This window comes from Hypanus sabinus, chromosome 2 (assembly GCF_030144855.1).
Source record: "Hypanus sabinus isolate sHypSab1 chromosome 2, sHypSab1.hap1, whole genome shotgun sequence".
Lineage (NCBI taxonomy): Eukaryota > Metazoa > Chordata > Chondrichthyes > Myliobatiformes > Dasyatidae > Hypanus > Hypanus sabinus.
Window position 1 is genome coordinate 85,892,706 of NC_082707.1, and position 25,442 is coordinate 85,918,147.

The 25,442-nt window shown below is 41.5% G+C and overlaps 1 protein-coding gene across 7 annotated transcripts in view; it reads left to right on the forward strand.

Moving 5' to 3' along the window:
* LOC132380541 (S-arrestin-like) overlaps nucleotides 1–25,442 on the forward strand; it is a 62,485-nt gene that overhangs the window by 11,002 nt on the left and 26,041 nt on the right. For all 7 annotated transcript variants that reach the window (XR_009507814.1, XR_009507815.1, XM_059949433.1 and 4 more), the window contains exons 2-9: nucleotides 11,685–11,792; nucleotides 15,612–15,672; nucleotides 16,092–16,136; nucleotides 18,060–18,256; nucleotides 19,557–19,616; nucleotides 21,551–21,618; nucleotides 23,986–24,121; nucleotides 24,375–24,459. Coding sequence is in view for 5 of the 7 variants with exons in the window: in XM_059949433.1 (XP_059805416.1) it covers nucleotides 11,727–11,792; nucleotides 15,612–15,672; nucleotides 16,092–16,136; nucleotides 18,060–18,256; nucleotides 19,557–19,616; nucleotides 21,551–21,618; nucleotides 23,986–24,121; nucleotides 24,375–24,459 (718 nt within the window). In the remaining 2 variants the exon portion in view is untranslated. The remainder of the gene's footprint in view (nucleotides 1–11,684; nucleotides 11,793–15,611; nucleotides 15,673–16,091; nucleotides 16,137–18,059; nucleotides 18,257–19,556; nucleotides 19,617–21,550; nucleotides 21,619–23,985; nucleotides 24,122–24,374; nucleotides 24,460–25,442) is intronic.

Consider the following 25,442-nt stretch of genomic DNA (forward strand, 5'->3'; position numbering starts at 1 on the left):
AAGAGGGACAAGTCGCGCTTGAAAAAGGAGAGACCAAAATCCTAGCGAATAAACTTGCCTTTGCTACCAGGCAAGGTTTAAACTGGATTGGCAGTGGGGTGGGACTTGACATCAGTGAGAAGACGGATACATGCAGCAACCAAATAGGACAACTGCCTTAAGTTGCATCAATATTTTGCACTCAGCTTAACAGTTAAAACAGGCAGACTGAGGGTATGTATACCTACAGGGTCTGGGCAATTGTGGCCATATATTAAATGAGACTGAGAGATGGGCAGGGCTGGCAGCTCAGTATTTCAGGATATTGCACTTTAGGTATGATGGGAAACAGACAAGAATAGAGAAGTTGTAGCCTTATTGAAAAGGAAGGACATATCAGCAATACTTAGAGAGGACATTCTTAAGGGATCACTTAATGAGGCCATTTGGGTAGAACTTAGAAGAATGAAAGGGGATGGTCACCTTGGTAGGGCTAGATAATAGACCCCCTCCCCCCAATTCATCACTTGACCAGGCATTTTGAGAAACTGCATATAGTTGTGAGAATACTAGGGTGATGCTAGTGGAAGATTTCAATTTTCCCAATGTCTACTAGGCCACCCAGAGTGCAAAGGGTCTGGATGGGGTGGAATTTGTGCAGTGCGGTCAAACCAAGACGGTTTCCTCACACAGTATACCGGCCTACAGAACTCACCTATCACCCTACCAGCCTACAGATCCAACATATAATCCTCTGTAACTTCTGCCACCTCCTACGTGATCCCACCACCAGCCACATCTTCCCTTCCCCCACACTCTCGGCTTTCCCCAGGGATTGCTCCCTACGTGACTCCCTTGTCCATTCATCCCCACTGACCTCCCTCCGGGCACTCATTCCTGCAAACAGAAGAAGTGCTACACCTGCCCCCACACTTCTTCCCTTTCTAAGCTCCATGTATCTATCCAAAAGTCTCTTCAAAGACCCTATCATATCCACCTCCACCACTGTTGCTGGCAGCCCATTCCACACACTCACCATCCTCCACATAAAAAACTTAACCCTGACATCTCCTCTGTACCTACTCCCAAGCACCTTAAACCTGTGTCTCCTTGTAGCAACCACTTCAGCCCTGGGAAAAAGCCTCTGACTATCCACACAATCAATGCCTGTCCTCATCTTGTACACTTCTATCAGGTCACCTTTCATCCTCTGTCTCTCCAAGGAGAAAAGGCAGAGTTCACTCAACCTGTTTACATAAGGCATGCTCCCCAATCCAGGCAACATCCTTGTAAATCTCCTCTGCATCCTTTCTTTAACAACCCTACCTGTGGCAGCTAAATTCTGAGCATGCTCTGTCTCTCCAATGTGCTCTCTTCCCTCTAGATGATATCCAATACTTATTTCCTTGATCAATAACAGCTACTTAACCACCTGCTGTAACACCTCCATCTGTGTGGTTCATACAGCTCTCCTATCAATGTCACAACTGTGTCTACCCAGTCACACCTGAATAACCTTTTGAACAACCAGAATGTACAGCTCTGGCTGGTATGAATTCTTTATGACCAGTTAGCTGCTCACACACCTTCCTTTCTTGCGTGGTCTGGAACAACTTTTAAACACTGGGCCATCAAGGGAGTGCCTTGATTCAACTCACAGACTTCTGTTGATACCCCTGCCCCCCTTACCCCATCCCTATCTATAATTTTAGTCTGGTTCTCTTTCCGTCTCTTTTTCCCCCTCACTACAATCTCCCCCCAGCCCTACCTTTCTTTCTCTTTTATTTCCCATAATTCTCCACCTTCCCTCAGCCCATTTCCCTCCAGCCTATCACTTTGCAGCTCTCTACTTCATCCCTCCCCCCACTTCTTATCCCCCCTCAACCATCCCATGTTGCTTCACTCCTGATGAAGGGTTTCGTCACTACCTCCTCCCATAGATGCTGTCTGGCCTGCTGAGTTCTGCCAGCATTTTGTGTTTTTATTTATTTCCAGCATCTGCAGATTCACTCATGTTTCCTCACACAGTTATCCAATTTTGTATAGGGAACCTACTTGGGAATGTTCAGTACTGGACATCCTCTTGGAGAATGAGGTGGGCCAAGTAATTGTAGTGGCAGTTGAAGAACATTTTGGGTCCAGTGATAACAATTCTGTTAGTTTTTAAATAGCTTTGGAACAAGGTAGAACAGGTCCATAGGTTAAGTCCTGAACTGGAGCTGGACCAACTTTGAGGTAATTGGGCAGGATCTCAATGGGGTTGACTGGGCGACTCTATTTTTAGGCAATGGAGCAATTGGCAAGTGTGAGGCTTTTACAAGGGTCAGGGGGCAGCATGTCCCTGGTGAGGTAAAGGATAGATGTAGCAAATTCAGGAAACCCTAGGTGACAAGTGATACTGAGGTTCTGATCAGGAAAAGAAGCAGCTGAGAACATGTCAATCTCTTGATGATTATATTAAAAAAAAAGGCAGGCTTGAGAATTAAATCAGGAGGGCAAAAAGGGCATTAGATTTGATAGGCAGGGATAAAGATAATTCAAAGAAGTTCTTTAGTTATTGTATATTATTAGTAAATATGACTTGTGAGGTCATCTATAAGGGGAGCCACAGGAGATATCATAGATGCCAAAGATAAAGGATGAAAGATAATAAGTATTGAGGTTGTGGATCATTTGCTAATGAGGAAAGAGGTATTTATTGTGCATTAAGGTGGGCAACTCCCCAGGTCCTGACTAAGTACACTCCTAGACCTCATGGGAGGCCAGAGAAGAAATTGGAGAGGTCCCTATAGAGATAGTTGTTTTGTTATTGGCTACTAGTGAAATTTCAGATGATCGGAGGGTGGCTAATGTTCCATTTTTCAAGGAAGATAGCAAGGTGAAGCCAGGAACTACAGGCCCGTGAGCCGACTTCAGTTGTGGAGAAGTTACTGGAGGGGATTCTGAGGGACAAGGTCTACCACCATTTGGATATTCAGGGCTTGATCAGGAATAGTCAGCATGGTTGAAGGGCAATTCTCTGAATGGAGGCCTGCGTCAAGTGCCGTGCCCAGTGGTTGGTGTTGAGACCTCTTTCATTCATTATTTATGTAGATGATTCTGACATGAATGCACATGGCACGATTAACAAGTTTGCTGATAGAAAAGCAGGTTACAACGAATTACAAAGATCTTGATCAATTGGGCAGCTGGGCTGAGTGACGGCAGATGGATTTCAACTTGATGTGAGGTGATGCATTTAAGTCAGGGTCAGATCCACGCAGTGAATGGCAGGGCGCTGACTCGTGGTGTGGAACAGAGGAACCTGGGAGTACAAGAGCACAGTTCGCTGACAACGGCCGCACTAGTAGACAGGGTGGTAAAGAAGGTGCTTAGTATGCTGGGTTTCACCAATGAGGGCACTGACTTCAGGAGTAGGGACACTATGGTACACTTAGATAAGTCACTGGTGCAACTGCACCTGGAGCATCATGCAGTTTTGGTCATCCTGTTGTAGGAATGACATTGTCGAGCTGAAAAGGGTGTGGAAGATGTTTATGAAGATGCTGCCTGGATGAGAGGGCCTGAGCTATGTTGGCCACAGTGGATCTTTACTCCTTGGAGTATTACAGAATGTGAGATGACCTCACTATAAAATCATGAAAGGGTGTGGATAAGGTAGATTTAATATTTTTCCGGGGTTGGAAAGTCCAAAATGAGAGGGCACAGATAGAAAATAAGAGGAAAAATTCAAAGAAATCTGATAGCAGTCTTATTTGGGCAGAGAGTATTGAGTACCTGGAATGAGCTGGTTGAGGTGGGTACAGTTGCAACATAGGTAGGGTTATGGGCCACACCCTGGCATCTGGGATTTGTAGGTAGGGTGCCATGGTCAGCGTGGACAAGTTGTGTTGAAGGGGCTGTTTTTGTGCTGTATTATTCTGTTACTCTGATACTGCTAGCCACATACCTGGTCTTGCCACTCGCCCACTGCCCCAGATCTCAGCTATGCCCCAGTTTTCCTGCGCAATTCCTGAGTCTGCTCTGGTCCCCTTCTCTAGGTTGTGGTTGCAGTCTGCCCCTTGCTGTACATTCTGGCTCCTGCCCCCATTCTTGGCTGTGTTGTCACCTGCTCGCAGTTCAAAATGCAATCTCATCCTTATTCTCCGGCACTTTGTACTTAGTGGCTTGATGCCTTATTGAAAGCCTGCTGTCAGCCCACAAACACAAAACAAACCATTAAGCACTTTAATCCTCTCAATTATAACCTACAATTATGAAACCTCTTCATAAATACATAATTCTTACTGTGCCAGTTTTGATTTCGAAGTTTCCTGTTGCCACTTCCTTAAAAGTAGATTACAGATTTTCTCCTGCCCCTGTGGTCTACTGTTCTGTTTTCTTTATTCCTCATTTTAACTTGTGGTGTTATGTTTGCTACTTTCCAATCTGCGGGCACTGTTCAAGTATAGATACATTGATATATTTCTTAGTATTAGTGGCTTAACTATTATAGAAAGTGCTGATCTACAATAAAATTATTTGGTCAGGTTGATTGGATAAAGAATATTTCTGATATTAGATTCAGGCCATAAGACAGAGGAGTGGAGTTAGGCTATTCAGCTCCACCATTTCATCATGGCTCATACACTTCCCTCTCAACCCCATTCTCCTGCCTTCTCTCCATAACCTTTCAATCCCGACTAATCAAGAATCTATCAACCTCTGCCTTAAATATATCCATTGACTTGGCCTCCACAGCCACCTATGTCAATGAAGTGCACCGATTCACCACCCTCTGGCTAAAGAAATTCCTCCTCAACTTCATTGTAAATGGAGTTCTTTGTGCCCTCTGGCCTTAGACTTCCCCACCATCGGAAACACCATTTCCACATCCACTCTATCTAGGCCCTTCAGCATTCAATAGGTTTCAATGAGATCCTCCATCATCCATTCTTCTAAATTCCAGAGAGTAAAGGCCCAGAGCCATTAATCACTCCTCATATGAAAAGACTTTCATTCCTGGAATCATTCTCATGAACCTTCACTGAAACCCCAGTTTCAGCACAAGGGGCCTAAAACTGCACACAATACTCCAAGTGAGGTCTCGCCAATGCCTTATAAAGTCTCAAAATTACATCCTTGCTTTTACGTTCTACTCTCTAAATGAATGAGGTTAAATTCAACCAGAAAATTCTTTGCATTGTTTGCAAACAGCCACAAAGCCATAAATTCCATCATCCAAATCATTGACATACAACGTAAAAGGAAGCGGTCCCATCACAGACCCCTGCGGAGCACTACTAGTCACCAACAGCCAATCAGAAAAAGCCCCCATTATTTCCACTCTTTGCCTCCTGTCAATCAGTCATTGCTCTGTCCATACTGTAATACCATGGGTTGTTATCTTGTTGAGCAGCCTCATGTGTAGCACCTTGTCAAAGGCTTTCTGGAAACCCAAGTACACAACATCCACCAGTTTTCCTTCGTCTATCCTGCTTGTTATTTCCTCAAAGAATTCCCACAGATTTGTCAGGGAAAATTTTTGTCTTAAGGAAAACCTGCTGACTTTGGCCTATATTGTCATGTGCCTCCAAGTACCCCAAAACCACATCCTTAACAATCGGTTCCAGCATCTTGTCAACCAAAGAAATCAGGCTAATTAGCCTATAATTTCCTTTCTTCTGCCTCTCTCCCTTTAAGAGTGGAGTGATATTTGCAACTTTCCAGTCCTCTGGAACCATTCCATAATCTAGTGATTCCTGAAAGATTATTACTGTTGAAAGTAAGGTTAATGTAATCTGTTTTGTCACTTCCTAATTTCTGATGTCCTGTCTCCACCTCTTTCCATCACACCTCTATCCTTTACAATGTCCATTTGTTTGTTATGTGTCATGTTGTACGACATGCCTGATCATGGTCATTCCATGACAATGATGGCTCTTGGCAAATTTTTCTACAGCAGTGGTTTTCCATTGCCTTCTGGGCAGTGTCTTTACAAGACAGGTGATGCCAGCCATTATCAATACACTTCAGAGATTGTCTGCCTGGTGTCAGTGGTCATATTACCAGGACTTGTGATATGCACCGGCTGTTCATACGAACATCCACCATCTGCTCCCATGTCTTCACAGGAAACTAATTGGGGAGGGCATCACACCTTGCCCAAGGGAGACCTGCGGGCTAGCAGAGGGCAGGAGCGCCTTACACCTCCTTTGGTAGAAACATATCTCTACCCCACCACCCAGTCTTTGCAACATAACTCTCAAGAATTTCTTTGCATTATATGGCTCTTCGGCTAGCATGCCTTCCTCCATCGACGACTGGACACCTTTTTCTCTCCACATGATTACTTAATGTATCTTCTGTATCTCTTCCTGACTCACTTGTATTATTGGAGAATCTCCTTTTTGTATGAACATTGAGTCTGGATTTCAGTCTGAGGAGGAAGAACAAGAAGGAAGTACAAGATTACAGGAGGACAGTGTAGTCGAGCTGACAAATATCAAGACAAACTTTATGCTTCCAGCAGACAGCTTAATATCCTTTGTATAATTGTTTACAATTGTGAGAGCTTTATGTACTCATTAGTAATGCCTTAATGATGCAGGGATTGATGAATCAGGTATATCCTGATTACAGGCAGGATTACTACGATACACTCAGCTTCACCAAGTACTCATTCTGAGCGGAGAACAGAAAGCCTTCATGCAGGAGTTTCTTAAGATCATGGGAAGTTAGTTTTACGGACCAAATGGTGTAAAAGTAAAATCCTTTCTATTCCACTTGAGGGTCAAGCTGTCATGCCTAGCAGAATGGACTTTGTTTGAGTAAGGCACAAGCAGATATTGTTTACAGCCTTCTATAGGGGAGAAATTGTGGAGGCCATATTGCAGGGGAGGCGAGAGAGAGAGAGAGGATGAACAGGAGGCAGAGAGGGCCATGGTGGTTGAGGAGGAAATAATTGGGCAGGAGTATGCAGTTTAAAGGGTTTGGCACAGACTAGATGGGCCAAAGGGCCATTTCTGTGTTGTACTTTCCTATGTCTCAATTAGTCTAGGACTGGAAAGAGTGGGTTGGGGAGGGTGAGACCAGTCACAGTGGCAGGGGATTTAGAGTGCTGTCTACTTTAGGGAATACGGACTCTTCAGCCATGGCACACGTAAAAATAAACTCTTGAAACAACATGGGAGTGTTCCCTTTAGCATTTCAGGCATGCTCTATTCAGAGATTAAAAATCATCCGAATTACATTAATTACACACTGTACACCAGTTGATATTTCAGTGCTACCTGATGGCCACTGCAGACGAATGTCTTACAGATGGAGGACCCAGCGCAGATTTCTAGTAACGTGTCATAGGTGCACAAGGTATGAATCACTTTTGGCGATCAGATTTTAAATAGATTTCCTGCAGACGTCCTGCCGAAGGGCTTTGGCCTGAAACGTTGACTGTACTTTTCACCATAGATGCTGCCTGGCCTGCGCTTTGTGTGTGTTGCTTAAATAAAACTCACTTGTGAAACACATTAAAATACTGAGCTGCTCAAGAGAGTTTTCAGGTCATTGTGTTTAATTCAATCTGGTCTTTCAAATGGTTTCTGCCTAAGGTATATATTCATGGCTGCTGTAGCCCATCAAGGTTCAATGTGTTGTGTATTCAGAATGTACTACTGTTGTAACGTGTAGTTACCTGAGTTACTGTCACCTTCCTGTCAGCTTGAACCAGTCTGGTTCATCCTCTTCTGACCTTTCTCATTAATAAAGCATTTTTGCTCACAGAACTACCATTTTTGTTTTTTTTTAACACTATTCTCTGTAAACTACAGTCATAAGTGAAAATCCCAGGAGATCAGCAGTTTCTGAGATACTCAAACCACCCCATCTGGCACCAACAATCATTCCTTGGTCAGAGTCACCTAGACCACATTTCTTCCCCATTGTGATGTTTGGCCTGACTGCAAATGAACATCTTGACCATGTCTGTATGCTTTAATGATTGGCTGATTAGATATTTGTGTCAACGAACAGGTGTAGCAAATAAAGTGGATCCTGAGTGTATACTATTATGGCGTCGTACATTTTTGAAGGTGTCAACAGATTATGTATCTAGCTATTAAAAGATTTATTACAAGAGAAGATATAACCTTGGTGAGAATCTGCTGTGCTAACAATAGCCTGTAATCTGCTCAGGTGGCTGGCCTAAATTTACCTCAGGGTTTTAGAGCTTCAACAGGTAAATGGGAAATTTGAACCTGCCTTCAGCAGCTTAAGGACAGACTCATTAAATTGCCTGACTATAAATGAAACCAGCTGTCCAAGTGCGGTAACCAATGTTGGGCTAACCCAGTCCCCGAGAGGAAGTCTTCCTGTCTGGGGTGGGAAGGAGCTAAAGAAAGTTCTGGACCAAAAGAAGATCCCAGGAAGTGCTGAAGTGCTTTGATTTGCAGGGGTCTGTATCAGTCCTGTGGCTCTTTCAGGTACTATGTTCCCATTGTTTAACATCATTGATAATTCCTTGTTTATAATTATTACTGTGACCAAGATGATCTGAGGAAAAGGCGCCAATTGACCTGTCATTCAGTTTACTGTATTTAAAAGAATCAAACTTGTGCTAATATGTCATCATGTTTCTCTGATGCTAATAATAATGCTTTTGGCTCAATTACTACAGCAATTGTTCTGTTAATAAGTGGCTAATTCTATATTCATCAGGAAATGGCCTCCAGTTTGTATCTGGCTCAATTATTATAGATCTAAGACAGAATAGCTCACTTTTTTTTAACCTCTTGTATTACATTGATGTACTTATGTATGGAATAATCTGGATGGCCATGTGAACTAAAGCTTTCCACTATACCTCAGTAATGTGTGGCAACAGTAAGCCAACCACCAAGTTTTCACACAAAATGCTGGTGGAACACAGCAGGCCAGGCAGCATCTATAGGAAGAAGTACAGTCGACGTTTCAGGCTGAGACCCTTCGTCAGGACTCACTGAAACTCATCTTTTCTTTCAGTTAGTCCTGACCAAGGGTCTCGGCCCGAAACGTCGACAGTGCTTCTCCCTATAGATGCTGCCTGGTCTGCTGCGTTCCATCAGCATTTTGTGTGTGTTGCTTGAATTTCCAGCATCTGCAGATTTCCTTGTGTTTACCAAATTTTCACTTGTCCACCATAATATGGCACATCCATTACCATTAGGGGTACTAAAATATGTACTTTAATGCAGCATTTTCATTCAGCTGCTAATGATCGGTAATACCAATAGCAAGTTCTAATGTGATAACATCTAACTTGTGTTGCTATCTGACCCCAATACAGTATTTTTATTATCTGACTAATAACATCTAGCTCTAATTTAGCCTTTGTATTCATGTAGTTGTATCATGATCAAGCATAGAAAAGCCTATAGCAGCTCTTTGAAAAAGTTATCTCCCCTGTTTAATTGCATGTCCTGCACATTTTTTACATTGCAAACTTTTATCTAATTCCTTCTTGAAAGTCAGTGAATTTGATTACAAAACTTCTTCAGAACGTGAATTCTGTGTCCTTGCATAAAAATTGCTTTTGCATGTCACTAATCGCATTCAATCTTCATCCTCCGGTTACTGGCAATCCTGATCATGCAATTAGTCAGGTTGTCAAAACACTTTAGCACTTCTATTTTGCCACTTTTTAAATTCTGTTCTAAGAAGACTGATTACTTTTTCATCACGCTCTTTACAGATGGAGGCTTCTAACTCTGCTGCCATTCTGGTAACCTCGGCACCTTCAGTAAGAATTTTTAAACTCAAGTGCCAATAAATTATCATAGCCCTCTAACTGGAGCCTATGTAGTTTATTGTAAAAATTCCTCGAAACTTTTTTGTTTTTGTATTCGAGAGCAATGTTTTCTCACATGATCTGCCTTCTTCAAAGATTTATGCACACGCTTGCAATCTTTCTGATCTGAGATGCACTCTAAGATTTAGCTTTTCTTGTCTTCCTCATTTTTTTCAGCCATAAGCAATTATTTCATGCATTTGTATTAAATGTAATAATTCCTATATATCAAAACAACAAGTTTAATGACCCATATTAGTGGGTCATTGATTCTTTGTCAGTGACCTCCGATTATGTTAACTCCACTTTTGTTGAAATGTGACTTAAGTAAACTGATCAAGTTCAAGTGTACTTATGAATACAGCCAAACAAAACAGCATTCCTCCAGGACCAAGGTACAAAACACAATACCAGTAGTCATACACAGCACAAGGCGCATATAAGCACATATAAGATATATAGTCAATATATAGTAACGCAAAAAAATAGCCAAAGTCCCTGAGTGACATATGGTGCATGGGTGCTGTGGGCAAGAACAAGCAATACGCGGATGAATGCGCACACACACGGAATCCAGCTTGTCTTCCACTGAGCAGACACTGGAAACACCAGCCTCCAATCCCGCGTGGAGGCCGTACCACACCGCCTCTGCAGTGCCCCTCCTTGACAGCTGCAACAGCAAAAGCATGACATGATAACTGAGGCAAGATGGCTCCCCTGCCCCTGATCTCACCAACAAACCAGTGAACCACTTTAGGTCGCCAATGTCCGACAGGGTCTTGCGATTGTTTGGCTGCACACTGCCGTTACACACCGACTCTGCCTCGCCGAACCAGGCAGCGACGCAGAACGCACAAAGTCCAGCTCCTCAGCCAACGAGCAACTCGCTGATGGGGTAAACTTGCAGTATTTGAAGTTCTTGTGTCCAGTATTGCCTTGTGATTGTAAAGAAGACCAAAGCGCCTTTGGTTGGCTCTGGAGAGGCCATTGTATCTGAGAGTGTCACTATCTTACCAGTTTTATATAAGTATTTTATTGATCCCAAAGGAAATTACAGTGTCACGGTAGCATTGCAAGTGCACAGATATACAAATATCAGAAAAGAAATAAGAATATAAAATGATATCTATAACAGTAACAGGAGGGGGTCATGACTTCCCTGGCTATAGATTGACCCATAATAGAACCTCATGGCTGAGGGTAAACTGACCCTCTCTTGCAACTCTCTTGCAGCAACGGAGTTGTCTTAGTCTATTACAAGAAGTGCTTGTCTGTTCAGCCAAGGTGGCATGCAGAGGGTGAGAAACATTGTCCAGAATTGCCAGGATTTTCCATAGGGTCCTTTGTTCTACCACAACCTCCAGTGTGTCCAGTTTGACTCCTATAGTAGAGCCAGACTTTCCAATCAGTTTACTGAGCCTGTTGGCATCACCTGTGTCAATGCCATTGCCCCAGCACACCACCGCATAGAAGGTTGTACTGGTGACAACAGACTGGTAGAAGGTGTGAAGGTTGATGTTGCTTGACTGATATTGGTATGGATTGTGTGTGGCCCATTGTAACCCTCTGTGCCGGAATGTGAAAGAGAAGTGTGTGATCCACTATCCTACTATACCATCCCTCTGTGTGTGACAGGATCGTTTGCCATTTTATATCACCCATTTCAAGGTTCAACGTGAAATGAAATGCCAAGATTGAGCTGCATGTTAACCATGTAACACACAACTGCCCGCAAGTGGCATACCCAGATACCTGGATTCATTAGTCTCTGAAATAATCTTTTTTTGAATATAATCATTATCTGTTCTGCTGTTCCTTTTTAGTTCATTGTTTCATTACTAAGTTATTCAGGGAATATTCTTTGGTGCAGTCAATCAAAAACCTCCCTATTTTCTCTTCTCAGCAACCCAGATCTTGCAGTGACTGACCACCCATTGTAGAAAGAATGAGTGCGGATGGCAAAACTTGCAAAAAAAACATTGTTTACAAGAAAGTGTCTCGTGACAAATCGGTTTGTACTTTATTTTTTCTTTTTTATTGTCCTTCTGTCCTTTTCCAGAGAAGAAAATAAATGTGTCTATAATTCCATGATTTTCCCTACCTAGAGATTGTCCTAAACTTTTCAGGTGCAGTCTGAAATTGAAACATACTGTAGAACATGGGAAGTATTTGCTCATTAAGCTGATACCTTCCGTGGATTAAGAAGCAATTGACTTGTTTTTAGTTGATGACAATCAGAACTGTTTAAATTAGAAAAGAAGCAAGTTTTGTGAAAGGGGTTTGGGATAAGAAAACAAACGGGAAAATTTCATAGATTCATATGGTACCTAAACTAGCTGTTCAGTGTACTGTGTCCTCACCAGCCATCAGTCAAACATTCACACTAATCCTACATCAATCTCTTTTTTATCCTTCCCATGTTATCATAGATTCCCACCCTGATTCAATTGCACACACACACTAGGGCCATATTAACTCAGCAAGGAGCAGCAAACAGAAGCACCCAGAGGAGAACATGCAAACTATTATGTCGGAGGACCTGGCCTGGGTCCAGCATGTAAGTGCAATTACGAAGAAAGCATGGCAGTGCCTCTACTTCCTTCAGGGTTTGCAAAGCTTCAGGATGATACCTAAAACTTTGACAAACTTCTATGGATGCATAGTGCAGAGTGTATCGACTGGCTGCACCACAGTCTTGTATGGAAACACCAATGCCCTTGAACAAAAAATAGTACAAAAAGCAGTGGATGCGGCCCAGTCAATCATGGGTAAAGCCATCCCCCCCAGTGACGTCTACACGAAGCATTGTCACAGGAAAGCAGCATCCATCATCAGGGACACCAACCACCCAGGACATACTTTCTTCTCACTGCTGCCATCAGGAAGAAGGTCCAAGAGCCTCAGGACTCACACCACCAGGTTCAAGAACAATTACTACCCCTCAACCATCAGGATCTTGAACAAAAGGGAATAACTTCACTCAACTTGACTTGCTCTATCACTGAAATATTTCCACAACCCATGGACTCACTTTCAAGGACTCTTCACCTCATGTTCTCAATATTTATTGTTTGTTTATTTATTATTATTGTTTCTCTTTTTTTATATTTGCACAGTTTTTTTGTATTTTACACACTGGTTGCACACCCTTGTTGGTGCAGTCTTTCATTGATTCTATTATGGTCATTATTCTATTTTGGATTTATTCAGTATGCCCACAAGAAAATGAATCTCATTTGTATATGGTGAATATATGTTCTTTGATGATAAATCTACTTTGAAATTTGAACTTTGAAATGAAAGCCAGAGGTCACATGGGACTGTGCTGGATTAAAGATATGTCAATCACGTTGGGATGCTACCCTCTTACAACGGTGAAGCTACTGTAACATGGAGTCTATGTCCTCCATTTCAGATACAGCCATCCCTATCAGTGAGAAATGTCTCCATCATTTCTATCTGTCAAAAACACATATAGTGGTAGATTTGTAATAGGTTTCATCATATTAATTATTTTTATCAGTAAGTTATTATGTATGGACACTGAACAGAAAATGCAGCTTTGGAAACTCAATATAAACATTAGCTAGAAATCATGATCAATACCTGCCCAATGCTTTCACTGTGTCTCAGCCTGAATGTTGCCCATGTTTCTACTGATTAATATTTAGTAACCCCCTTTATGTCATCTTGAAGCAACCATACATTTTCTATTTATTGGTGAATTGTAACTTTGATGAAGATGTGAGGAATTGCAGTCGCTGGAATCTGGAGCATAAAACTCATCTGCGGGAGGAACTCAATGGTTGAGCAGCATGTGTAGGGGGAAAAGGAATTGTCAATGTTTTGACTTGAAAGCCTACTCCAGGACTGAGAACGGAGAGGGGAGTTGAATCCGTGTATAGAGGAGAAGGGGAGTAGTGAGACAGAAGTCTGAAGTGATTGGTGGGACTGGGAGGTGAAAAATAATGGGAAGGTCAAGGCCATTAGGAGAAGAGGAAGGTGGAGCTTGGTGAAGGAGGTAAGTGGATGAGAGCTGGAGGCAGACAGAAATAGAGGGGTGTATAGTGCGAGGTGGTGGAAATGGAGACAGCTGCAGGTGAATGATAAGCAGGAACACAAGCTCTACCAGTGCTGGATTCTGATCATTAAGGTGATAATGGGAATTGTGGAACTCCACCAGACCCCAATTGTAATGATCACTTTTACTCTTGTTGCTGTATTCTCTATTTCGCTGTTGTTTTCACCCTTTGTTGGTCCTGTCCCTGTACCCTAATCAGTGGCTTATAGTTTCATACTCAATAATTTCAAACTCTGTACCCATGGTACTTCGTTAACCTGATCAGTTTTAAATCAACGCTGACCATTTATATAACGTAACCCATTTTAACCTGACAAATTTCTTTCCTTATTTGTTGATCAGTTTATACTGTATATTCCTTTCTATATCACCTGATCAGTTTAAGCATTCTAGTTTCCATTAGTTCTATATGTTCTTGCCTCCAGATGCCAATAAGGTTGTCCACCTACCTCTCTCTGTACCCTACTTAACCTTAATCACCAGTTAAGACTGAGATAAGATTTCATTACTTTGGAATTCTCCATCCCAAGTAACAGATGTTCAGTTAACAAATATACTTAATTTGTGATGGATTTTTGCACACAAAGGGTGTTACTCCTATCTCTGAACTCTGCAACACCTCCATGAACACATCCTGATCAGCTTAACTCCAAGTTGTCTTATTACCCCATTATAAACTCTACATTTTTCCAACCTTTGTATGATGCCTAATTTAAACATTATGCTGGCCCCATCTCCTTGTCCCAATCATCTTCACATCATCCTGGTCTCTATACTACGATTCACACAGTTCTCCAAGTTATCTTCTTGGATTAATCCGTTTCACTTCTGCTTCTACATCCAAGTCATTGGAATCATCATCAAGCACATCAGTATATCTTTCAGATCCTCAGCCTCTTTTCTATTAACCTCTCTTCTTTATATTACTGCTTGTTTATCATCAGCTTTTTTTCATACTGTGAAATAAATTGGTTTATTATTGTCACATGTATAGTGAAATCATCTTGTGTACTGTTCGTACAGATGAGTTCATTATATAGTGCGTCAAGGTAACACAACAGTAGAAAACAGAATAGAATATAACAGCTGCAGAGGATGGTAGTGCAATGAAGATGGACAATAAGATTTAAGCAGCTCATATGAGCTGCTTAAAATCCATACAAACCTTTCCTCAATAATCTAGTACATTTAAGCTCTTAAATAACTATGTATAATTCTTTTAACATGCTTTCATTCATTATTTTCAAAAATACATCCTTTACAATCAGTTGTTGAATTAAATTGGATATGGTGAAATTGGGGTGGCAGGATGGAGATACGTCTCCACTAAAGGAAGTGTAAGAAGCTCCTCTCTCCCCGCCCCCCCCCCCCCCCCGCTAGTCTACAGCTCACCCTTGGGCAAGCTGCAGCACCTGCTTAGCCCTTGATCAGGGTCATGTGAAGTCAGGGAAGCAGGTGGTGGATGGTCATATCTGCACTGGTGGATATCACAGGTCCTGGTTATGTGACCTCTGACGCCAGGCAGACAATCTCTGAAGTGTATTGATAATGGCTGAGGTCACCCATCTTCTAAAGACTCTGTCCGGAAGAAAGCAATGGCAGACCGGTTCTGCAGAAAAATTTGTCTTGAACAATCCATGGTCTTTCTATGACCATGATTGCCTAAGCTGTATGACACAGCACGTAATAAACAAATAGTATAATCATTGCCTTCTTCTGCCTATGACTTCTGTTTTTGATCTTAAATAGATTGCTGCCTACTTGAGCAAAAGAGATTTTGTGGATCATGGTACCCATATTGACCCTGTGGGTAAGTGAATCATTTGGAATTAACTGCTCACCCAGTAAATACTACAAAGTGTTGTGTGTTGCCCCCTCGCCTCCTGGAATTGTAGAACAAGACAGAGAGGTAGAACCCTTACTGATGCTTTGTTAAAATTTCATTACCATTTAGTACCTTTCTCTGTATCCATGGATATTCCATTAATGATGTTTGTAGAATGCCCTCCTCCTTCCTATGGTGTTCTTTGACTGATGCATATGGATCTTCTTAACTTCCTTCTGTTCAACTTTATCACACAACTTGTAATGAGCTACTGAGAGCTATGAGCACGAATTGGGTCAGTTAAGACTGATTAGTTCCAAGTGTTTGAGCCTTTCAGTTGCTGTTACGGGATGTGCGGTTTGTATTTAAAGTCCAAGTGATCAATATTTTGCTTCCTTCTGTAGATGGTATGCTTCTGGTGGACACTGGTTATATAAGGGACCAAAAAGGTGAGCTGGTGAGCCTGCAATACGCAACTATTATTGCATTATCAATTATACAAGTTCTTAAAACTTGCTTGAGATTAACTTTTTGATGCAATAATATTTGGCAAATCTACAACAGTGAACAGGTATGAACATTCTTCCTCAACATTGGAGAATGAGATGGGAGAGATCTGCCCCTGATGTTAGGAGGCAAATACTTTACCTTCCTTTCATTCCTGGTTTTATAGAGATTAACTTTATATTGAAACGTACAGTGAAATATGCCAAGTCCATCAAATCAAATCTGCGAGGATTGTCCTGGGGGCAGCCGGCAAATGTCACTGTGCTTCCAGTACCACACTAGCATGTCCACAGCTTACTAACCCTAACCCTAACCCTAACCCTAACCATATGTCTTTGGAATGTGGGATGAAACAGGAGCACCTGTAAGAAACCCACACGATCATGGGGACAATGTGTAAACACCATAAAAACAGTGGCTGGGATTGGCAGTCGCTGGTGCTGTAAAGCAATTGCTCTGACTGCTATGCTGTTGTGTCATTCCCCCACTCCCCCCACTATATTTAAATTAATTTTGTTGCCATCTCAACATGAAATCTCTGGTAGACCTAGCTTTTATCACTGATCCCTAGTTGCCCTGGAAACCTGGTCCAGCTTGAAAGAGAATGGTGCATTGTACATTATAAATCAAACCAGCCCTTGTGCATTTAATATTTCAATAATATTTGAGTTATCTAGTATAAATATTGTTTGACTAAGCATTCTAGTTTGTTCAAATAATTCATTACGGGTTATATGTATAAATATGTGAATTGTGTACATCATTATGCCACCAGGTGATATGTGCACTCCTCGCTTAAACTAAAGACAAAGTTATACCTGAATTGCTGACCATCGTATGTTCCTTTGAATTAGGTGAATGATTTGAAGTTACAAAACATAACATTAGTTGTGCAGAGACTTTTCTCTATTTCATTCAAGCATTGCTAGTATTACATCATGTGAATAATAACAGGCGTTTATTATATTTGTGGCTTTCATTCACTTGAGCTACAAAACAAATTCTAAGCCCTCACACTTGGTGAGAATTTGGATTTTCCATTGTTATGTGGGTTTTGGCTGGATGCCAGTCAGTTTGTAACTAGGTTATGCCCAGTGTTTGGACTCTACATTTAATTAGGACTTTTTTTAAACTTTTTAAAAATTTGTTAGCTCTTTTGAAAGTTGCTGTTGAATCAAATTCCACCACAGCATCAGGCATAGCATCATTATCCACAGTGCTGACTACACAGAAACCTCACTTTCCCACTGTTCTTCGAGTTTAAATTTTAAACCTGCTTCTTCTGATAATGAACTTTTCTGGCAGTGGAAACTAAAAATGGTTTTTACATCAAGAAGGAAAGAAGTAGCTACTGACATCTGAAGACTCTTATGAAAACAGACCTAATGAATTTGATTATCAAGAATAACGTTAATGCTTATCTCCATGATAATAATAATGCACGGAGAAAGAACACAAATTCAGGAAAAAATGTGCTGTCTGCCTAAAATAATTTAAATAAAATAGGCTGTGCTTGTTTCACAGAAAAGAAAATTGAGCAAGGTTTCACAGCAAAGACAAAGGAGATTCAAGCTTAAACAAAGGAGATTCAGGATAAATTATTGAGTAGGTTAAATGGTCAGCACAACATTGTGGGCCGAAGGGCCTGTAATGTGCTGTAGATTTCTATGTTCTATGTAAATCCTGAGTAGCATATCAGAACTCCTTAGAAGAATCATGAATGTATAGATTCCTCTGATCAGACCCCTTCATATGAAAGGGCCAGAAAAATGCTACCACTTTCATCCTTTGTGGAACTACCGTGCATTTCCAGCACCTCACTTTTTCGTATCTGTCTAATCTTCAGCTCCTCCCTTTTTTCTCAGTTTATTGCAGACTGAAATGCACTTTTCACTATGGACCTGAGGACATTGAAATGATTGGACAGGCTTTCCAAAGGGAGCTGTATGTGTCCACTATCCAAATCTTCCCTCAAGTAGGCGAGGAACCAAAATCGCTGACTAAAATGCAAGAGCGCCTGATGAAAAAGATTGGAGACAAAGCTTTGCCTTTCACCTTTCAGGTACATGTTGCTACAAACTGTGATGGTAGAAATACTGACTGACTGAATATTACTAGTCTGAGGGAAGACACGAGTTTCTGGGGAAATGAGGAAGGTATAGGATGGATATATTCCAAAAATGAAGAAATACTCAAATGGCAAAACAATACATCCATGGCTGATGAGGGAAGTCAAAGCTAATGTAAAAGTAAAAGAGAGGGCATACAACAAAGCAAAAATTAGCAGAAAGATAGAGGATTGGGAAGCTTTTAAAAACCTACAGAAAACAGCTTAAATAATCATTAGGAGGGAAAAGTTGAAATATGAAAGCAAGTTAACAAACAATATCAAAATGGATAGTAAAAGCTCCTTCAAGTACGTAAAACGTAAAAGAGAGATGAGAGTGGATATGGAACCACTATAAAATGAGGCCAGTGTAATAATAACAGGGGGAAATGAGATGGCAGATGAACGAAGTCAGTATTTTGCATCGGTCTTCACTGTGGAAGACACTATCAGTGTGCCGGATGTTGAAGGGTGTGAGGGAAGAGAAGTGGGTGCCGTTACTATTACAAGGGAGAAGCTGCTCAAAAAGCTGAAAGACCCAAGGGTACGCAAGTCACCCAGACCAGATGAACTGCAGTAGATGAACTGTAGTAGTACTGCAGGATGCAGTAGAGCATCCTGGACACTATTTCTGATCCAGTTGGTCTTCACAGTACATTGGTTCAGGAAGGCTGACAGTATGGTCAAGGATGCCGGCTGTCCTGGGTATTCCTTTATCTTCCTTCTATCTGGGAGAAGATCCAGGAGCTTGAAAGCTTGGAAGTCCAGTCTTAAGAAGAGCTTTGTCTCCAATGCTATCATATTCCTAAACCAATCCGCTCTCTCACTTCCCCTTCCCAGTGGTGCTTCCATGCTTTTGTGCTTTTAATGCTACCTCGCTCAGTTATTCTGCTATTCTTACTTTGGTATTAGTTTCACACCTATTCAGACTGCACTGCCATCCCTGCACCCTTTTTGTTATGCACATGTATCTGCCATGTGTACAGTTTATGCTGTGAGCTTCTTGTGAACAAAAAATTTCATTGCACCATGATATATGACAATGATCTAGTCTAATTAATGGAGATGTGATCGTTCTACCTGTGGTTAGAGGAACCTATCTGTAAGTGTGATGGCTGGAGATAATGCAGCAAATACGAGAGTTACGAAGAAACTAGTGTATGACAAATATAGTGGAACAGAAAACAGACACGCTTTCTGCTTTATGTTATCTATGATCTGCCCTAACCAACATTTCTGTCCTTTCTCTTAATAGTTCCCAAACTATCTCCCCTGCTCTGTTTGTCTTCAACCTGGTGCCAACGACCCAGACAAGGTAAGATCTTCAACACCCATCATGATACAGGGACATAAAACTCTGGCTGAAAGATCTACAGTAGTTTTAAACCTCTCCTTTTTAATAACATTGAAATTACTTCAAATAAAGTACACAACATGAAGTTGAAGCTGGCCCAAATTCTGGTACTTATTTAAACATGAGTTTCTAGTTTAATCTTAATAATAGTTGACATTTTATTTTGTGGTTGTCGGCTGTGCAGAATAGATCGAAATTTTAGCTTAAACTTAAGTTTGTAACTTAAGTTACAAACCGGCATCCCGACTGATGTACTGTAATTTTGATAATTAATATACAATCAATGGAGAGCGAGATTGGTGAGTCCAAGGCTCAGTCAGATCATGCACTCAGTTAATTAAGGAAGTAAGTGAAGCTACACTTTGCTATTTGCACATTTTGTTCTTTTTAAAGCAATGGATGTTTGATGCTTTCTTTGAACAAGTTCCATGGTGTTTCTTTGTTTTGTGGCTGGCTGTGGGAAGTTGAATCTCAGAGTTGTGTACTGCATACACATGATAATAAATGTACTTTGAATTTGAATCTTCTTAGCTAGTAATAGAGAGGATGCACTAAGAAAATTATCATGTTGAAGGTCAATATATCACTGAGGCTGAGCAAAACAAAGATAGAACTAGTAAAATTATCTGACATAATCTTCCTACATTCAATGATTACAGGATTATGCTGGAAGACAGGAATACTATTATTGTTATATTATTAATAAGTCTGAAGTGTTTTAGTTTGAGAAGGATAATGTTGAAATGCTCTATGGCAGGGGTTCCCAACCTTTTCTATGCAACGGACCCCTACCATTAACTGAGTGGTTCTTGGACCACAGGCTGGGATTCTCTGCTCTATGGTACAAATGCTACCTTTTTGCAAAGTGTAGATAAGCAAAGAACTTGGTGTCCATTCACAGAACTCCTTCAACTTGGCAGAGCAGGTTGCTGATTTGGTAAGAAACACATGGGTTGCTTGCATTTACGGAGGCATAAAATATTAAGTTTTGGAATCAGTTTTTAAGAATCTGAGTGTATAGTTAAAGTATTGTAGTTATTCTTGGGACAAGAAACACCCTGTAAAAGATAGAGGGGAAATTTGCCAGGAGTGTAGGACTTCAGTTACACAATGAGGTTAACATTAGGATAGTTCTCCTTTGAACAGAGAAAGTCAGGGAGCTACTAATTAGAGTGTACGGATTATGAGCAAGAGTTGAGCACTTGACCTCTGGAGCCTGCCCTGCCCAATAATAAGATCATAGCTGATCTGAATGCAAATTCAAACTTGTGTTTCCAAATATCTGTGGTAACTTATAACCTGCTAATCATGAAAACAGCCAACCCTATCTTAAAAATAATCAGAGATGCTCTTTCTCAAAGGCATGGAAAAAAGTTGCAAAGGTTAGCTGCCACCTGAGAGAAAACAAAATGCCTTTCCTCTGTCTTACATGAATGATATTTTTAAATGGTAGTTTTAAATGAGGGTCACAGATTCAGTATCATTGGCAAAAGATCTAAATGAAAGATGAACAATTCATTGAACACTATGGTGTTGGAATCTGGCATTATTCCACCTGACCTGGTAGAAACTGATTCCATAAGTGATTCTGAAAGATAGTGAACAAGTGAGGATAGTGAGGAATTGTTGCATAGCCTTATAATCTAGTAATTCATGATGAATCATGGACCTGTAACCTAGAGTGGGTCAGCTTCTTGGAGTGTGTGATCTAAAAATGGTCAGTGCCCCACTACCAATCACAACAAAATTTCCTCTGTTTCCTTGTAATCTGGGATGTGTCAGTGCCCATGAACCCACACCCTAGAATGAGTCAACGTCCACAGACCCTGAGCCCTTCGTTCCTTTCCTTCCCTGCTGGATAATTGCAACCTCTGATATTTCTGATCTCTCCTCAGTTCTGTTCTGTAGACTTTGAAGTAATAGCCTTCTGCGTGAGCAGTCTGGAGGAAAAGATCCATAAAAGGTAAAAATACAAAGAATTGTGAATTCTCGATGGGCCTTTAGTGAATTATAAGTGCAAACTACTTGCTACCATCAGTAAAGCTCTGACCTAAAGGTACTGCCTACATAAGGAACTGGAGGACCCTGGGGCATCAATAAGGTGAATGGTCACAGTTTTATCCCCCAGGAAAGGGAAGTCTAAAACTAGAGTGCTTGGGGTTTAAGTTGAGAGGGGAATAATTTAAAGTGAATTTGAGGGGCAAATTTTTCACACAAAGGATGGTGAGTATTTGAATTTATCTACCAGACAGAAGTGATAGAGGCAGTACAATTGCACCATTTTGACAAGTACATAGATAGGAAAGGTTTCGAGAGATATGGGCCAAAAGCAAATAAGTGGGATTAGTTCAGGTAATCACCTTAGTTGGCATGGATGAGTTAGGCCAAAGGCCCTTTCTCTGTGCTGTATAATTTTCTGACTCGTTGGAGTTGTATGTCAGACACAGATTCTTCCCTTGTGCGAGATATAATCTCTCCTCGAGAGATAGATTAACTCGGGTTGAAGAAGTTTTTTAGTTAATGAGAAAATTGATCATTACAACATGAGAAGTGTCAGAAGTCTCTTCTCCCTCTCTCTCTCATGCATCTCCCATTGCTCAGCCTTTGCAACAGACAATATTTGGTTCTTGCTGAGTCCAGTAAACACCTCTAAGATGGCCTAATAGTTACTTTTAACTTCTTTCCCTGTTTTTGCTTATAGTTAGAGGGCAATTTGAAGGCATTGGGAACCCAAATTAGTCATTAATTCACTTACCTCCATCAGCCCATTCATTTATTGAATCGAAGACAAATGGCAAGTGCTTCATCTCAAAACATTTTCAATCTATTCAGGTGCCTGATTTATTTCCAGGATGGAGGTAGCTGAAAGAGTGCTCCTAGTGTCTTCTTGGGCTATTTCTGGTCTGCCTCATTTATTGAAGCATGGACTCTTTAGGACAAGGGTCGGCAACCCGCGGCTCCGGAGCTGCATGCGGCTCTTTGATCTCTGTGCTGCGGCTCCCCGTAGTTTGTTAGTTTTTGAAATGTAATTCGAAATTTGAAGATTATGGTGATCTTGTACAATCTAAAAACGTTGTGAAGGCCCCACTTCCTGGCACATCCGAACCGGCTCACAATTAGCCACCGTTCCAGCTAAGGGAGATAGCCTACGGGGGTTTGTGAGTACGTGTCTTTTGGAGCATCCGCGCCCATGGGGTCGGGTTGAGGGAGGCTTTAAATCAAGGCTGTTTAGTTCGAATAAAGTTACCTTTGACTGCAGTGTCTTTATTTCAGCGCTGCGTGTAGCGCTACACTGCTACAAAGTGTTTTTATCGCTATTAATATACATCACCACTGCCAATGCCTGACACCCGCCAGTGCGCGCTTTCTTTTAATTCTTCGATCCAAAGTAGGCTAACTATGGAGTAACCTTCAACCCAACGTCTTTTTTTCGGAGTTCAAAATGTTTTTGTTGCATGCAGAAATGTAATTTCGTTTTCTCTGCAGGAGTTCATCAATTTCATAAATGCAACACATTATAGTTTGTTTATACATAGCATAAAGGCAAAAAAAAACGTTGTATGCAGTGTTATTTCATTTTAAATGTCAAACAGGTTTTGTGGCTCCCAGTGTTTTCTTTTCTGTGGGAAATGGGTCCATATTGGCTCTTTCAGTGGTAAACGTTGCCGACCCCTGCTTTAGGACAATGTTCCAGGCCAGAGTGCATTCAGTTACACATCTTCCTTCAGCTATGAAGTGGGGAATCTTAGTGTTCAACTCCATTGCAACTTGAGCATGGCATGAGCAGATTCTTCAATCATGCCTAGATTATCTGACCAAAACATCCAATGACCCTCACCACCTGCCCTTTGAGAACCAAGAATGGAGGCTGAGTCTGGGTCTTCAGGCTCCTGTAGCACTCCCCCCACCCCACCCCCAATGGTAGTAGGATGAAGAGGGCATATCCTGGGTAGTGAGGGTCTTTAATAACTTCTTCAAATGGGGATGGAGATGAGGGGGAACTTACATACCTAAAGAATAGTGAATTTATGGAATTCACAGCCCAGGGATGCAATAGCAGCTACTTAGATAAATATACTTAAGATGCCTTTAAATTTTTTGCAGAGCAGTGGAATTAAGTGTGAGTCAGTCATTGTTTCAATTTAGGAATATAGAAAATCCTTATAGGCAGCTAAAATTCGACCAGAATTATTTGTCTGACAATATGAAAAGGTGGAAGTTCCTTTTTTGCTGACTTTTTAAAGACAACTGAGTAATTTTAAAAGTTGTTTTGTAATCTTACTTTAACTTCTTCCTGTTGAGTAACTACCTTGCTCGTTTCCTTCCTTAGGAGTTCGGTACGCCTGGCAATCCGCAAAGTACAGTATGCTCCCGATCGAGCTGGATCCAGTCCAACCGCTCAGATCAGCAAACATTTTCTCATGTCAGACCAACCGCTTCATCTGCAGGCATCACTGAATAAAGAGGTGAGGGGGGGGCGCACGATAGGAGCTGCACTAAATAATAATACTTTGCTACTTGAATGGTGAACAGCAATTTACCAAGTAATGTCTTTGAATAATGGGCAATATACAGATCCTGAATCCTAGCAATCCTCGGTCATCCCATACATACTCAGTATGGTAGTTGAATGGATGACTAGGAAGAGTGCGTGGGCTTCAGTAGAGACTCGAAGGACTCAGTAGAGACTTTAAGCTGCCAATTATGTTCATTCCTCAGATATATTATCATGAGGAACCCATCAACGTCAGCGTGCAAGTGACAAATAACTCTAGCAAGCACGTGAAGAGTATCAAAATAGCAGGTACGACTAGACCGTTTCTGTGATTGTCTGTTATTAACCTGGAGTTTTCAATTTCACTGTGAAATTTTAATTTGTTGCCTTGCATCAGAAGGATCTTCATGAAAGCTGTCAAGTTTTCATGATACCTCTGTGGGTTCATGGAGGGAATTGAACTTACCGAGTGTACCTGGTGTGGCTTCAACACTCCGTGGAATAGTCTAGCATGGAGTTCTTATAAGAATGGTCATTTCATTCAAGAAGGAGGCTTAATGTCACCTCAAAGTGGCAACAAATAGACTTTAATTTCATTGTTATCCATGTCCCACGAATATAACAAAATCAACACAAAACCTCTTGAGTTTTCCTGGTGGTATAACCTCTCTTGCTAAGTGAGTCTTACTTGGACTTTCACCTAACACTGCATCTGTGGTGAACTAAATATACCTGTCTGGACACGCCCCCTGCTGACTGCTCCTGTGGCTCCTCCCACAGACCCCTCTATAAAGGCGATTGAGGTCTCAGCCCGGCTCTCAGTCTCCAGGATGTAGTATGGTGGTCACTCACTGCTTGTTCCTTCTTCCAGTCAATAAAATTGATGTACCATCAATAACTCACTCTGAGACGTAAGGCGATCGCGGATATGGTCAACCAGATAGCTCAGTACAAGGTGTACTTGACAATAGATCTGAAATCCGCTTATCACCAGCTCCCCATCCGCCCGGAGGACTGCCCCTACACCGCCTTTGAGGCGGGCGGCAGGCTCTATCACTTCCTGCACGTCCCCTTCGGTGTCACGAATGGTGTCTCTGTCTTCCAGAGGGAAATGGACTGGATGGTGGACCAGTGCCAACTGAAGGCCACATTTCCCTATCTGGCTAACATCACCATCTGTGGTCACGACTGGCCAGATCACGACGCCAACCTCCAACGATTTCTCCAAGTGGCCGAAGCTCTGAACCTCACTTATAACGGACAAGTGTGTGTTCGGAACCACCCGCCTCGCT